This window comes from Pholcus phalangioides, unplaced genomic scaffold (assembly GCF_987345545.1).
Source record: "Pholcus phalangioides strain wild (caught in Gottingen) unplaced genomic scaffold, Ppha-v1.0 ptg000007l_1, whole genome shotgun sequence".
NCBI classification, from domain to species: domain Eukaryota; kingdom Metazoa; phylum Arthropoda; class Arachnida; order Araneae; family Pholcidae; genus Pholcus; species Pholcus phalangioides.
The window spans coordinates 37,723,048-37,735,854 of record NW_028301600.1 but is presented as its reverse complement, the minus strand read 5'-3'; the positions used below and the strand labels follow the sequence as shown (position 1 = coordinate 37,735,854).

General features: G+C 38.7%; 1 protein-coding gene across 5 annotated transcripts in view; it reads right to left on the bottom strand.

Annotated features, from left to right (window-relative positions):
• Window positions 1–666: 666 nt before the first annotated feature.
• LOC149085243 (WD repeat-containing protein 17-like) overlaps window positions 667–12,807 on the bottom strand; it is a 116,538-nt gene continuing 104,397 nt past the window's right edge. For all 5 annotated transcript variants that reach the window (XM_089233130.1, XM_089233129.1, XM_089233133.1 and 2 more), the window contains one exon: window positions 667–973. In XM_089233130.1, coding sequence (XP_089089256.1) covers window positions 854–973 — 120 coding nt within the window. In that variant the 3' untranslated portion in view covers window positions 667–853. The remainder of the gene's footprint in view (window positions 974–12,807) is intronic.

The window sequence follows — 12,807 nt, the reverse complement described above, 5'->3', positions numbered from 1 at the left end:
TTTGAACAGCTAATGCGAGCTGGTCTATTTTTTAAAAATACCTTTCCGTAGTGATCAAATTCAGGCCTACAACAATTTTTAATTGTGGTCATAAAAAATTAATTCATCACCATTACCTCACTTCCGATTTGTATAATATCTATGTTATATATTACCGAAAACATTTATCTGAACACGCAACACGTTTATAAATATACATAGCTAGGTTCTACAGAAACGCAATTCTGACACAGCCACCTCTTTGGGAGGTGAAACGGTAATAAATTACGCAATTCCGATAGGCCTGTGTTGGGGACGCTAAATAAGATCCTTTATTAATCATTTTTCTCCGAATATCACTTTCATTTCGCATATAATCGTCACAAATTCGATAAATAACGATCCAAATGTGTTTCTGAAAGTGAGCGTATTTCAGTTGTAATTTGAAAAGCACTGCTATAGATTATCATAACACCATTGCTAAAAACATTTTTCTGTTCGGCCCGTAAAATTCTAGTTCTAAGATTTTCTTTTCCAGGTCATACATTTATATGCACCACCAAAAACTTGCTTCCTAGATTTAATGTAAAGAACCATGTTCATGTAACTCCATACATTGTATAATTTCTGAACAAGATTTTAGATTAGAAAAATCATTTTGTACGTGCATCAGGAAGTAGAAGAACGTTAGAGCGTTCAAATTTTTATTCAAGTGAGAAGTATTCTACAAGTTTTTGAAGAAGTATTCTACAGTTTTATTCTATGCTTTATACATTTATCACAGGCTGGACTATAACTCAGAATGTACATTAGGAAGTCTTGCATTCATTCATGTTACAAATAAAATTCTTCTGCAAATAATTATAGTTCATATTCAGAATGGACAAATAACAAGCCCTGATCCCAGCGGCGAAAATTTGTTTACTTTCGTCCACATGAGAGCATCATTCAGAGAAATCACTGACTTACGATCCTCTAGAAAAAATATTGGTCCCTAGAAAAACGAATAAACCTTTAATTACAAATAAATATCTCATATATTGACAACTATGTACAGGATGATTACTTAATTACCGTTGATCCTAGAGGCATACTTCCAATTAGAAAAAGTGTCTAAATAACGTGTAGAACTCAGATACGTCACTCATATTGCAAGTGGTTGTGTAGTTACCGAAATAAAAAAATTAACGTTTATACTGGCACCCTGTCCTCGAAAAACCAATTAAAAAAGTTGTTGCCCTTTCTTTCCTGAGGCCAACAAAAAACTTCCACGTTTCTAAGTGCAATATTCGCAGAGATATTTAAATTCAAAAATCTGAGAAAAGTTGGACAAAAAACAGCATAAAAGCTAATGGACAATGTTTCTTTCCCTGATTTGTGCTGTTCTTACCCACTTTTTCGATTTTTAAATTCAAATATCTCAGCGAACATCGCACTTAGAAACGTGGAAATGTTTTTGGCCTCAGAAGAGACAGGGCAACAACTTTCTGATTGGATTTCTGAGGATAGGGTGTCCAGATATTTTTTATTTTTTTTTGATAACTATAAATTCTCTCGCATCGTGAATGACGTATCTGAGTTCTACACGTTATTTGGATACTTTTACTGATTGGGAGTATGCTCCTAGGATCAACGGTTCGCCAGTAAAATGCGGCAAGGGAAATTAAGTAATCACCCTGTATATGGAAGCATGCATTTCAGGGTGTCTATTAAATACCAAAAGCAAAATTCTGTGACTTTTCGGGGCCTTTTTGGTGACTTTTCTGTGACCTTTTCTAATTCGCAGGGCTCCCATTCTAAAAATTAGAAAAGGTAGGATTGGGGAGGGTACCCCCCCTTAGACAACATAATCATGGCATAATAAAATGAAAAAATCCCTAGAATTTTTTTTTTTAATTTTAAAATCTTTTTTTTTTCATAGCACACTATTTCAGTATCCTGTAAGATTGACTCAAGCCAAAGCAAAATGACAGAAATGTCTTGGTTAGAAAAACAATTTTTGGTCAAAATAGGGTCAGCAACCACAGATAATTCTTTCTGCTCTCCATTCTTTTTTGGGAGTCTTCCACAGTCCAGTCTGTCAACTCTCTTTCAATACACACGGCAAATTATGAAGATATTCATTAAGAATGACGCTCTTTCGATACCACTTCCAAAAGCAAAATGTGTAAATTACTAGGTCTGATATAAATAAGTCAAGGTGGACCAGATGGTTTTACTACCTTGTCCATCCGTTTTAAAAAGGATTTGTTTAAATTTTAATGGTCAATGCCAGTGTTATCGTTTTTAACAAATGAAGCACTTTCATTTGTAGCTCTTTACTTGAGCATTGTAAATATTATTTGTGCCTCTGCATGCCCTAAAAACACAGAAGAAAATTGAATGCTATTAGGTATCATCAAAGTCACAAAACCTAGAATAGGTCTATGTACCCAACTGCTTTGTTATGCAAACTGTTGTTTCACCTATACACAAAATGTGCACCATAATTTTGAACACAATGAATGTTAGTTATTGTCCACACACACAAGACCATGAAGTAGTAAATACAATTTTTTTTTCAACCAGGCAGAAATTTCTATTGACCACTCTATTTGTAGAACCCTCAAACTAAGCTAATGAAAAATTACTAAACCACCAAATCGTCCATATACACCCTGCCCCCAAATAACCTTAAAAACAATACAATTTCTGCTTTGGCAGAATCATTAATTTTCAATTTACCACATTTGTATTATTTCTTTGATTGGCTTCTCAATTGAAATCAATTATAAAAATTTTATTGAAGGATTTTGTTAAAAAAAAAAAAAAAAGGACAAAGTGGGACATTTTACCAAAAGTAGGAAAAGTAGGATGAGTGGGAGCCCTGCATCCGACAAAATGAGTCATGCTGGACTGTTATTACATCAGTTGTTCCCAAACTGTGAGTAGCGACCACCAGGGGAGGAGGAGTTTGGGTTAATAAAATAGAAGGTTTTAATGAAAGGAGGGAATGCAAGTAAATTAACAAAAAAAAACCCTGAATTTTGTTTAAAATTTTTGGAAACTTTTAAATTTAAAGTTGATTTAAATCGTGTCCGGAAAATTCACCGCCATGTAATTCACCACTAAGAAAATTCACCGACAACAGTTCGATGCGAGTCAGTTAGAGCAGGAGTGAGCGATTGAGTTACTGAGTCAGTGAGCGATTGAGTTACTGAGTCAGTGAGCGATTGAGTTACTGAGTCAGTGAGCGATTGAGTTACTGAGTCAGTGAGCGAGGAGTGAGTGACCTACTGAGTACGTGAGTGAGTGACCTAGCGAGTATGTGAGTGAGTGAGTGATTAAGTGATTGAGCGAGTGACCTAGTGAGTATGTGAGTGAATGATTAAGTGATTGAGCGAGTGACCTAGTGAGTATGTGAGTGAGTGATTGAGCGAGTGACCTAGTGAGTAAGTGAGTGAATTAGTTTTAACCTAGTAGTGTCACAAATGATTAAAAAATCTGATTGTTCTATGTTATATTGTATATATTACAATATCGACCTAATGACATATTTATAGCTTCAGCGGTTTTGGCTCGGCGAGGATGAATCAGTCAGGACATGTCATTTTATATACAGTATATAGATACACGGTGCAGCGATTAGATCAACCCAGCAGCAGATTGACAGCTTTCATTGATGTGATAGTTACTGATCCAATGAAAATCCCTGAAGAGAAGCAGATCAAATTTTATCAAGAACTATTGACGATTATTACGATGATTTTGTGATTTATAATCGCGATTTATTTACATGAATCACCATTTTTCGATCACAAATTTTATACTTGTTTACTGGCGAGGTGCGTAATGGCACCTGCCCATGTATGTAATATATTTTTCTCAAGATCAATAAATGGTTAGGTTTCCCCGGAGGCACCCGAGTCCCCAGGGACAATGTGCTTATATCACTGAGTGTGACAGAGCGTGGTGTCTCTCGGTTCCTATCACCCATGGGGATCAGGAGGTGTTAAAGTGGTATAGGGGGAATCATTGCTGAGTAAATCTGAGATTGCAGAATCCACACCAATGAAGTCGCTGGTAACAGATAGTTCATCATAAAAAAATAATCCATTGCTAACTGATGAGATCAACAATGTTTTTTTATAATATCAAAGTGATAACAGGAGATGATTTTAAGCATTTCAGGAAGTTAATTCATCGCGTATCCACTTACTTTATTATCTTTTAATTCTCTGTTATTATTCCTTTTAACGTTTCGTTATAAGATTCTGAGTAAAATATAGAGTTAATGGAATTATTGAATATACTCTCTTGTGCAACAGCAATTTGTACATTTCTTCCGTATCACCTCAATTTCTACTAATAAAGTCATTATTAAAACTTTCCGCCATATCTTTAGGATCACTCACTAGGTCACTCACTCACTTATTCACTGGGTCACTCAGTAGCTCACTCACTCACTGGGTCACTCATCCACTCAGTAGCTCACTCACTCAATCACTCACTCGCTCACTGACTCAGTAACTCAATCGCTCGCTCACTCAATCACTCACTCGCTCACTGACTCAGTAACTCAATCGCTCACTCCCACGCTGACTGACTCGCATCGAACTGTTGTCGGTGAATTTTCCGGCAGTGAATTTTCCTAGCTGTGAATTGCATGGCGGTGAATTGTTGTCGGTGAATTTTCCGTAAACCGATTTAAATACAATGCCTCGAATTGGACCCTGAGGGCTCAAGCCACATAAGCCTCCCCCGCAAAAGCATAAGTGGATACAGGTTGCTTCCCAAACAAGGTGGGGGCTAACGTCAACCTTTTGCTCTTCTGCCTACGCCAATAATTTTTTTTAATCGCGGAGGGGGGGGGGGCGATCGTCTTCGTTGCCTCCCCCCCCCCACCACCACCGTATCCCCATCCATGGCTTCAATCAACTTTGCGAAATCACCCCCCACAAGCCCTTAGGTTTTCATGAATATTCAATGCAATCCATTGCCATTCCTGCATGCGCCCTTGTGAGTCATATATACGGACGTCTGGCAACCCTAGTCCCCCCCGTCCTCATCAATGTTTTTGTCTTATTGGAGTTTCTTCAAGACCTACTACAAAATTTTCCAAAGCAAGCTCTGTGGGTGCACCCGCGCTCGTTGAAAGCGCATCCTGCGAATGCAAAACTACTGAACACACTATTGATCGATATTAAGCCGTGTGCACAACAGTAACGTTGCGCTGCCACGCATAGCAATAGTGGTCTCAAAACAGAGCAAAAGACCCGAACGACGTTGAATGGAGCAAGGTGTGATTGATCGAGCAGTTTTTGTTCAGTCAGTTCAACGATCGGCACCGATTGTCGAAATCGGCAGTTTGCTGTCGGAATCGACGCGCGTCGCCAGACAGGGATGTGCATCAGAAGAAAACGCCGTCTTAATAGAATGTGCCCATTTCTTTACTGATTGCATTAATGCGCGCAGGCAAAACGTATTGGCGCAGGTAAAATAGTAAAAAAAATTAGAAGAAACGTTTCTTATATACGAGAGCCGAAACCATCGTTTAAGGGTACAAAACTAGTCCAGCCGATTTTCCAATTCGGAGGGAAGCGCAGTAGAGGGCTGATCGAGTCCGGGGACCAGGGGATAGCGGGTCTGCCCCCCCCCCCCGAAATGTGAGAAAATGACCGAAAAAAGGGAAAAAGATCGTCAAATCTATTGTTGTATCACTTTGGTCCCCCGAACGAAATTTCTGGCTACGCCCCTGCCGGGGACTCTAAGGGCGGCATTCACCGACATGGTTTAAGCTATAGTCACAATTTTTTGATAAGAGATCGACACGGATTGGTTAAATTCAAGGTTTTAACCAATCTATGTTGATCACTTATCTAAAAATTGTAACTACAGGTTTAAACCATGTCGGTGAATACGGCCCTCAATGAGATAATTCTCATATTTTGTTTTTTCACACTGTAAATTCACTATACGGGGCCCGTGAAAAATTTGGCCTGAGCCCGCCAAAGATCTCAGTTTAGGGGGCCCTACGGCAAGATGTGGGGCCACTGGACCAGTGTTTCTTAACCTTTGGAATCCCGCAGCACGGTTGATTTCTTTTTCTTGCTTGAAAGGCCTGGGCATACACAACATTGATGGGAAATAAATGGGTAAAAATGAAGCAATAAACCACTCACGGCCCAGTTTGGCGGATGCCAGGGCTCGGCGGTTAAGGAACACTGCACTAGACCAACCAAAGGCCCTTTCCAAGGACAGATTTCACATATTCCTTTTCCTATATTCACATTTTTCGAAGTCCAATATTAGACGCTTGTTATTTGCTCTATCGTCATGCTTAGGTGTCCGTCTAGATCAAGCCCTTATATAGTGGCTATAGATCAGGCATCTTCAATCCGTTGCTAGCGAGCACCATGGTGCTCCCCGCATGTCATCCCCGATTTGGTGCTCGCGAGCACTTGATCAACGCGTTTCATTTAAACACCCTATTATATTTTTATATAATGTAACGTATCCCCCCCCCCCTTCATGGCATACGCCCTTCAATCACGTATATACGGGAAGTCTGATAACCATGGCTCCCATTCCTATGTTTTACTCATTTTTGCGCCTCTGTATAGAAGTAGTGCGATAATATTTTAGTAATGCATTGATAGTTTTCAATTTGGCACACTAATGACCATAAAATGAGAGTTTTGAAAATGTCCCGGTTATTATTAATGGATGTCCCGGTTTTTAACAACGATTACCGGGATTAGTCCCAATTTTGCAGGAACCTCATCTGGTCACCCTGGTGTCAACTATCATTAAGTCAGTTGATTGATTACATAAAACTGTATTTGAAAAAAATAGGGATTAGACTCAAAATTACATGGATAACTCGACATGATCAGAAAAGAAAGTAGTTAGGCACGGTTTTTCACGCACCAGGAAGATATAACGCGCGCGCGAATTCCACATAGAGTTTTCCCTTCCCTCTCCTCTGTATAGGCGGAGATAGACGTGAAAGACCGACCCACCTTTTAAGCCATAAGTGGTAAACCCTTGACCCGCGGACCAAATGTGGTCCTGAAGGTTATGTGATGTGGTTTGCCCCCTCAAACCCAATCTTGTAAAAATGAACTATATATAAACGGCACATTTACAGATCGCTTAAATGACCCGTGGCACAATTCCAGAGCATTTAAGTGGCCCGTGGCATATTTTCAGTTCACTGAAGTAGGCCCGTGGCAAATTCAAAGATTACTTAAGTAACGTCAAAGATACGATAAAGTTCCAGAACACTTAAACGAACCGTGGCACATTCAGAGATCCCCTCGAGTGACATGTGGCACAATTTTTGAGCACTTAAGCGCCCCCCCCCCCCGGTGCGGTTCTACATCACTCAAGTTACACGTGGAACATCCCCAGATTATTTAAGTGATGTCATGATCCCCGGCATAATTACGGATCACTTGAATGATGCGTTGCACAGTTCCAGAACACTTAAGCGGCCCGGAAACATTTCCTACGCACCTGAAGGATCCGTGAAACATTTAGAGATCATTAAAGTGGGACTGTATAGGGGACTTATCAATAGGGAGAATGTTAGTTCACGTGCCCACAAACTAGCGAAAGATTTTTCTCGTATTTGGCGCACCGAATAAGATGTCATTAAGAATGTTTCATATCTTCATAAAGGGTGGTTGATGATGTAAGCGTCATCCAAACCCCCCTCCCGCCTTGTCATCAAAAGTCAGCAAATCGGAAACCTTCTCCCCCCCCCCCCCCCCCATCGATGCTGACGTAATACTTGAATGACCCCTTACTCCTCAAGCACCAAAAAGATTTAATTTGCCTTTAAATTGAAACCATATTTTGCTTTAAAATATTTTTTAATAAAATAGTCACGGAATCCATGGGATACATGTATTACCTTTAATGCATTATATTAACATTCAGACATCGAGCTTATATTACTGGAGGGAGTATGACGTCAGCGGTCTCCGCCTTAGCAGTAAGGCGACTTGATAAGGGCGACCCCTATTGTAGTGGCTATATTAGCAGTGCTGAGAACGGTGTCCCCCCCCCAACATCTCCGTCGGGAGATCACGCGTGTGTGTGTGATTATCAGAGCAATCTCCGTTATTTTCTAATGGCATAAATAAGAGTTTAAAACAATAAATGAAAGAAATAATTTTACATCGATGAGATAATTCTCCAGAGAAAGAGATAATTTCGGTATTAATGAAAGATAATTAAAGATTGATGAAAGTGATAATTCCGAAATTAATAAAAGCAATAATTACAGAATTGAGGAATGAGATAATTCCAAAACTAATGAAAGAAAAAATTTTAGAATTAATGAAAGATAATTTCAGCATCGATGAAAGTGATAATTCCAGAATTAATGAAAGATAATTCCAGAATTAATGAAAGATAATTCCAGAATTAATGAAAGATAATTCCAGAATTAATGAAAGATAATTCCAGAATTAATGAAAAAGTGATAATTCCAGAATTAATGAAAAAGTGATAATTCCAGAATTAATGAAAAAGTGATAATTCCAGAATTAATGAAAAAGTGATAATTCCAGAATTAATGAAAAAGTGATAATTCCAAAATTAATGAAAAAGTGATAATTTCAAAATTAATGAAAGAAATAATTTCAGAATTGATGAAAGAAATAATTTCAGAATTGATGAAAGAGATAATTTTGAAATCAATGAAAGAAATAATTTTGAAATCAATGAAAGAAATAATTTCGAAATCAATGAAAGAAATAATTTCGAAATCAATGAAAGAGATAATTCCGAAGTCAATGAAAGAGATAATTCCGAAGTCAATGAAAGAGATAATTTCAGCATTAGTGAAAGATAATTCCAGAATTAATGAAAAAGATCACTTCAGCATTGATGAAATAGGTAATTCAAAAATTAATGAAAGAGATAATTCCAAAATTAATGAAAGTGATAATTCTAGAATTAATGAAAGAGATAATTTCAATGTCAATGAAAGAAATAATTTCAATGTCAATGAAAGAAATAATTTCAATGTCAATGAAAGAAATAATTTCAATGTCAATGAAAGAAATAATTTCAATGTCAATGAAAGAAATAATTTCAATGTCAATGAAAGAAATAATTTCAATGTCAATGAAAGAAATAATTTCAATGTCAATGAAAGAAATAATTTCAATGTCAATGAAAGAAATAATTCCAGAATTAATGAAAGAAATAATTCCAGAATTAATGAAAGAAATAATTCCAGAATTAATGAAAGAAATAATTCCAGAATTAATGAAAGAAATAATTCCAGAATTAATGAAAGAAATAATTCCAGAATTAATGAAAGAAATAATTCCAGAATTAATGAAAAATAAATAATTTAATCTTTTTTTATCTTCGGATGAGAATTCTCTATCCTTTTTTTTTAATCTTTAAAACGCAATATTTAGAGACTGAACTGTACATTTCTATGGGGAAATTGCCAGGCAGGAACTGTGTTATTCAACGAGTCACGTAATTTCCTTGCATTCGATGCTCCCTCCAGTAATATGAGCTCGATGCATTTAGACCTTAAACTTCCTGCATTGGACATTAAACTGATGCCTAGAAATTCTCTGGGAGAGGGCGCTTTCGCGCCTTTATGAGAGCCACCCCTGCTGAGACAGCCAATTTACACTGTCTAGGACAGTGGTTCTGAACCTTTGGAAGCTTTCGCGGCCCGATTGAGTATTTTTTTCTGGTGGAAGGCCCGGTCAAAAGCACAACTAATGGGAAATGAATGGGGAAAAATTAAACGATGAATCACTCACGGTCCGGTTTGACTGATGCCAGGGCCCGGCACTGGTCTAGAAGTCTTTTTTTTTTTGTCAGAATTGTAATGGAATGTCTCTCAATAAGTTAGAAACAAGATAACGACATGAGTATTCTGCATCCGGATGGTTGAAATGATTTTAATGAAAATAATACTAAAGTCAGGGCCGGATTAACCATTAAGCAAAATAAGCACGTGCTTAAAGCATCAAGAGAAAAGGGGCACCATAAAAAAAGATCAAATATAGTACTTTTTTTTAATTAAATTTTTTTTCCCCTAGCATCAACCATCCGGTAGGAAATCCTAAAATTTTAGAAGCACTTGATTGTACAGTTTAAGATACATCTTTATCGAAAGGTTGACCAGGGCTGCAACTGTAAGGGAGCCCAATTCTGGGGGGGGGGGGGTCTGGTGCTCGGGCTCCGGACCAGGAAGGGCGCTGAGTTTACTCTTTTTTCATTAAAAGTTATGGGGAAGGGCGCCAAAATGAATACAGATCCCCAAGTGACAAGGTAAATTTTAGTTTGTAGTTGCGACCCTGAGGGTGACACAAAAGCGGGAATAATAAGTTAATTGCGAACAAGAACTCGTGTCAATGCTAAGTTTTTTGGATTGAGAAATTTCGCTTTATTTCCATAAAGTAAGCCCAAAGCAGTCTCAACAGCACAATAGGCGCCCGGGTACAACAAAATTTTCTGAGCCCTCCCCCACCTAGCTATAAATACTTGCAATTTCATACTCATGGCCCCCACATCATAGAGCGGGGCCACTAGGTTGGAGCCTCTGGCGGGCCCCCAGAGCAGGCTTTTCACGGGCCTCCTTTATAGTTAATTTTTTAATTAAATTTATTTATAGCCTCCTTTATAGCGTGAAAAAACAAAAAATGATGAGAATCGTCCCAGGCCCTGCCAGCGCCACCCTTGTGGGGGCAATGTACATACTTATTCTCCCCAAAACTTTAACCAGATCAAACTGTCATGAGGCCTTCCCGGCATTCGGGGTTCCCGAGTCGTGGTATCATAGGCCTCGCGTGAAATGATTTTTATGAATCCCCTTCCCTCGCATAAATACCTGCTGCTTACCAATTTAAATACCGTAAATACTCGTGTATAAGCCGACCCCCCTACTTCAGGACCACCAAAACCGCAATAAATTGAAAACCCGTGTATAAGCCGACCCCAAAAAATCCGTGCATTTCAGAAAAAAAAAATTCTTATTTCCATGCAAAATGAATAGCTTACAGAAATTTACAACAGAAAACGATTCAAACTTTTTAAACCTTTTCTTCTGAGTCTCCAAGCTCATCGTAATCCATCAGATCATCATAGAGGGTGCGGCATCGCCCCTATGAAGGGTACGCTGTCATCGCCATTATCACTTTCAAAGAGGATATCATCTTCAGTTCCGTCCATCGCATTGCTGATACAACACTTTTTGAAGGATCGGATGACAATTTCGGTGGAGACAGAATTCCACGCCTCATGTACCCATTGGCACACTAGGCCATTGTCAGGTTTCTTTAAGGCACCGCCTTTTGTGGTTTCTTTATCATCGGAACTCATCCATTCGATCCACAAATTCCTCAAACAGTCTTTGAAAGGCTTGTTGATGCTGACATCTAAAGGCTGTACAATCAACGTTAGCCCACCTGGTATCAAAGTCAATGATATTTTCGATTTCTTTGCCTCGTCTTTGACATTTTCGGGGTTTGACCATATCCCATACCAATAATGCCGGTTTCTCGAACACTGCTACAAAAATGACTACTGATAGTGCGGGGTCGATATTTTATCATCAAAAACTGACCCGAGTATAAGCCGACCCCTCCCCCCCTCCCCACTTGAGGAACGAATTTTTCCACAAAAAAACTCGGCTTATACACGAGTATATACGGTACTTATTTTTGAAAATTGTAAACAGATCTAATTGTCATGAGGTCTCGAGTCATGTGTTACAGTTAAACTTAAAGGGGGACACACACACACCAAAATCACTCGTGTGCTTAGGGAGTTCATCAGGGGCGTAGCCAGAAATTTCGTTCGGGGGGGACCACTTTCAGTTTGGGGGGGGGGACCAAAGTGACAGAACAATGGATTTGGCCATCTTTTTCCCTTTTTTCGGTCATTTTCTCACATTTCGGGGGGGGGACCAGACCCCCAAGTCCTCCCCCCCCCCTCGCTACGCCCTTGGATTTCATATGGGTTAATAAAATCCTGACTACAGTAGTTATCTGGAAACTTCTTTTCATATCATTTCGCCCGTCCCCAAATTTAGCATACTTTGACCCATAAAAATGTTGAATATACAGGGTGATTCAGAAAAGATGGGAAAAACTTGAAGAGCTAATAGTACACACCAATACAAACAATTGTTTTCAACGAATGCATAGTCTAACATGAAACGCAAATGCGTTAGCGCGTTTCGAAGCGGCCGCTCCGCAAACGTTAAAACGGCATTCCTGTTGAAATTTATCAGGAGAAAAAGAACACCGTGCATGCAAATATAACCTGGGGCCGAAGAAGAAACCATATGCAAATCTGCGTTACGGTGAATAAGAGACGCGGACTCAGTATTACTAAAGTGCTCCATTATTCTGTACGTTACAACAACTGTTAGAACGTGCGGTTTCACGCTGGAATAACTTCACAGGGCTGGCATCCGCGCCTTTTATTCATTGTGATGCAGATTTATATAAGGTTTGTTCTTCTTCCCCAGGTTACATTTGCATATGCATGGTGTTCTTTTTCTCCCGATAAATTTCAACACATGAATGTCGTTTTAACGTTTGTAGAGCGGCCGTTTCGAAACGCGCTAGCGCGTTTGCGTTTCATGTTAGAACATGCATTCTTTGATGGCAATTGTTTGTATTGGTGTGCACCTCTTAAAGTGTGTGTTTTTCCATCTTTTCTGAATCACCCTGTATTTCTAAGTTATCACTATTTTCATGAATTTAATTGTTTTATGGAAACCAGTGTTGCTTTAAGGTATTTATACTGAATACTTTGTTCCTATGATTTTAGCAAGCTAATGTATTGCAGTAAAATAGA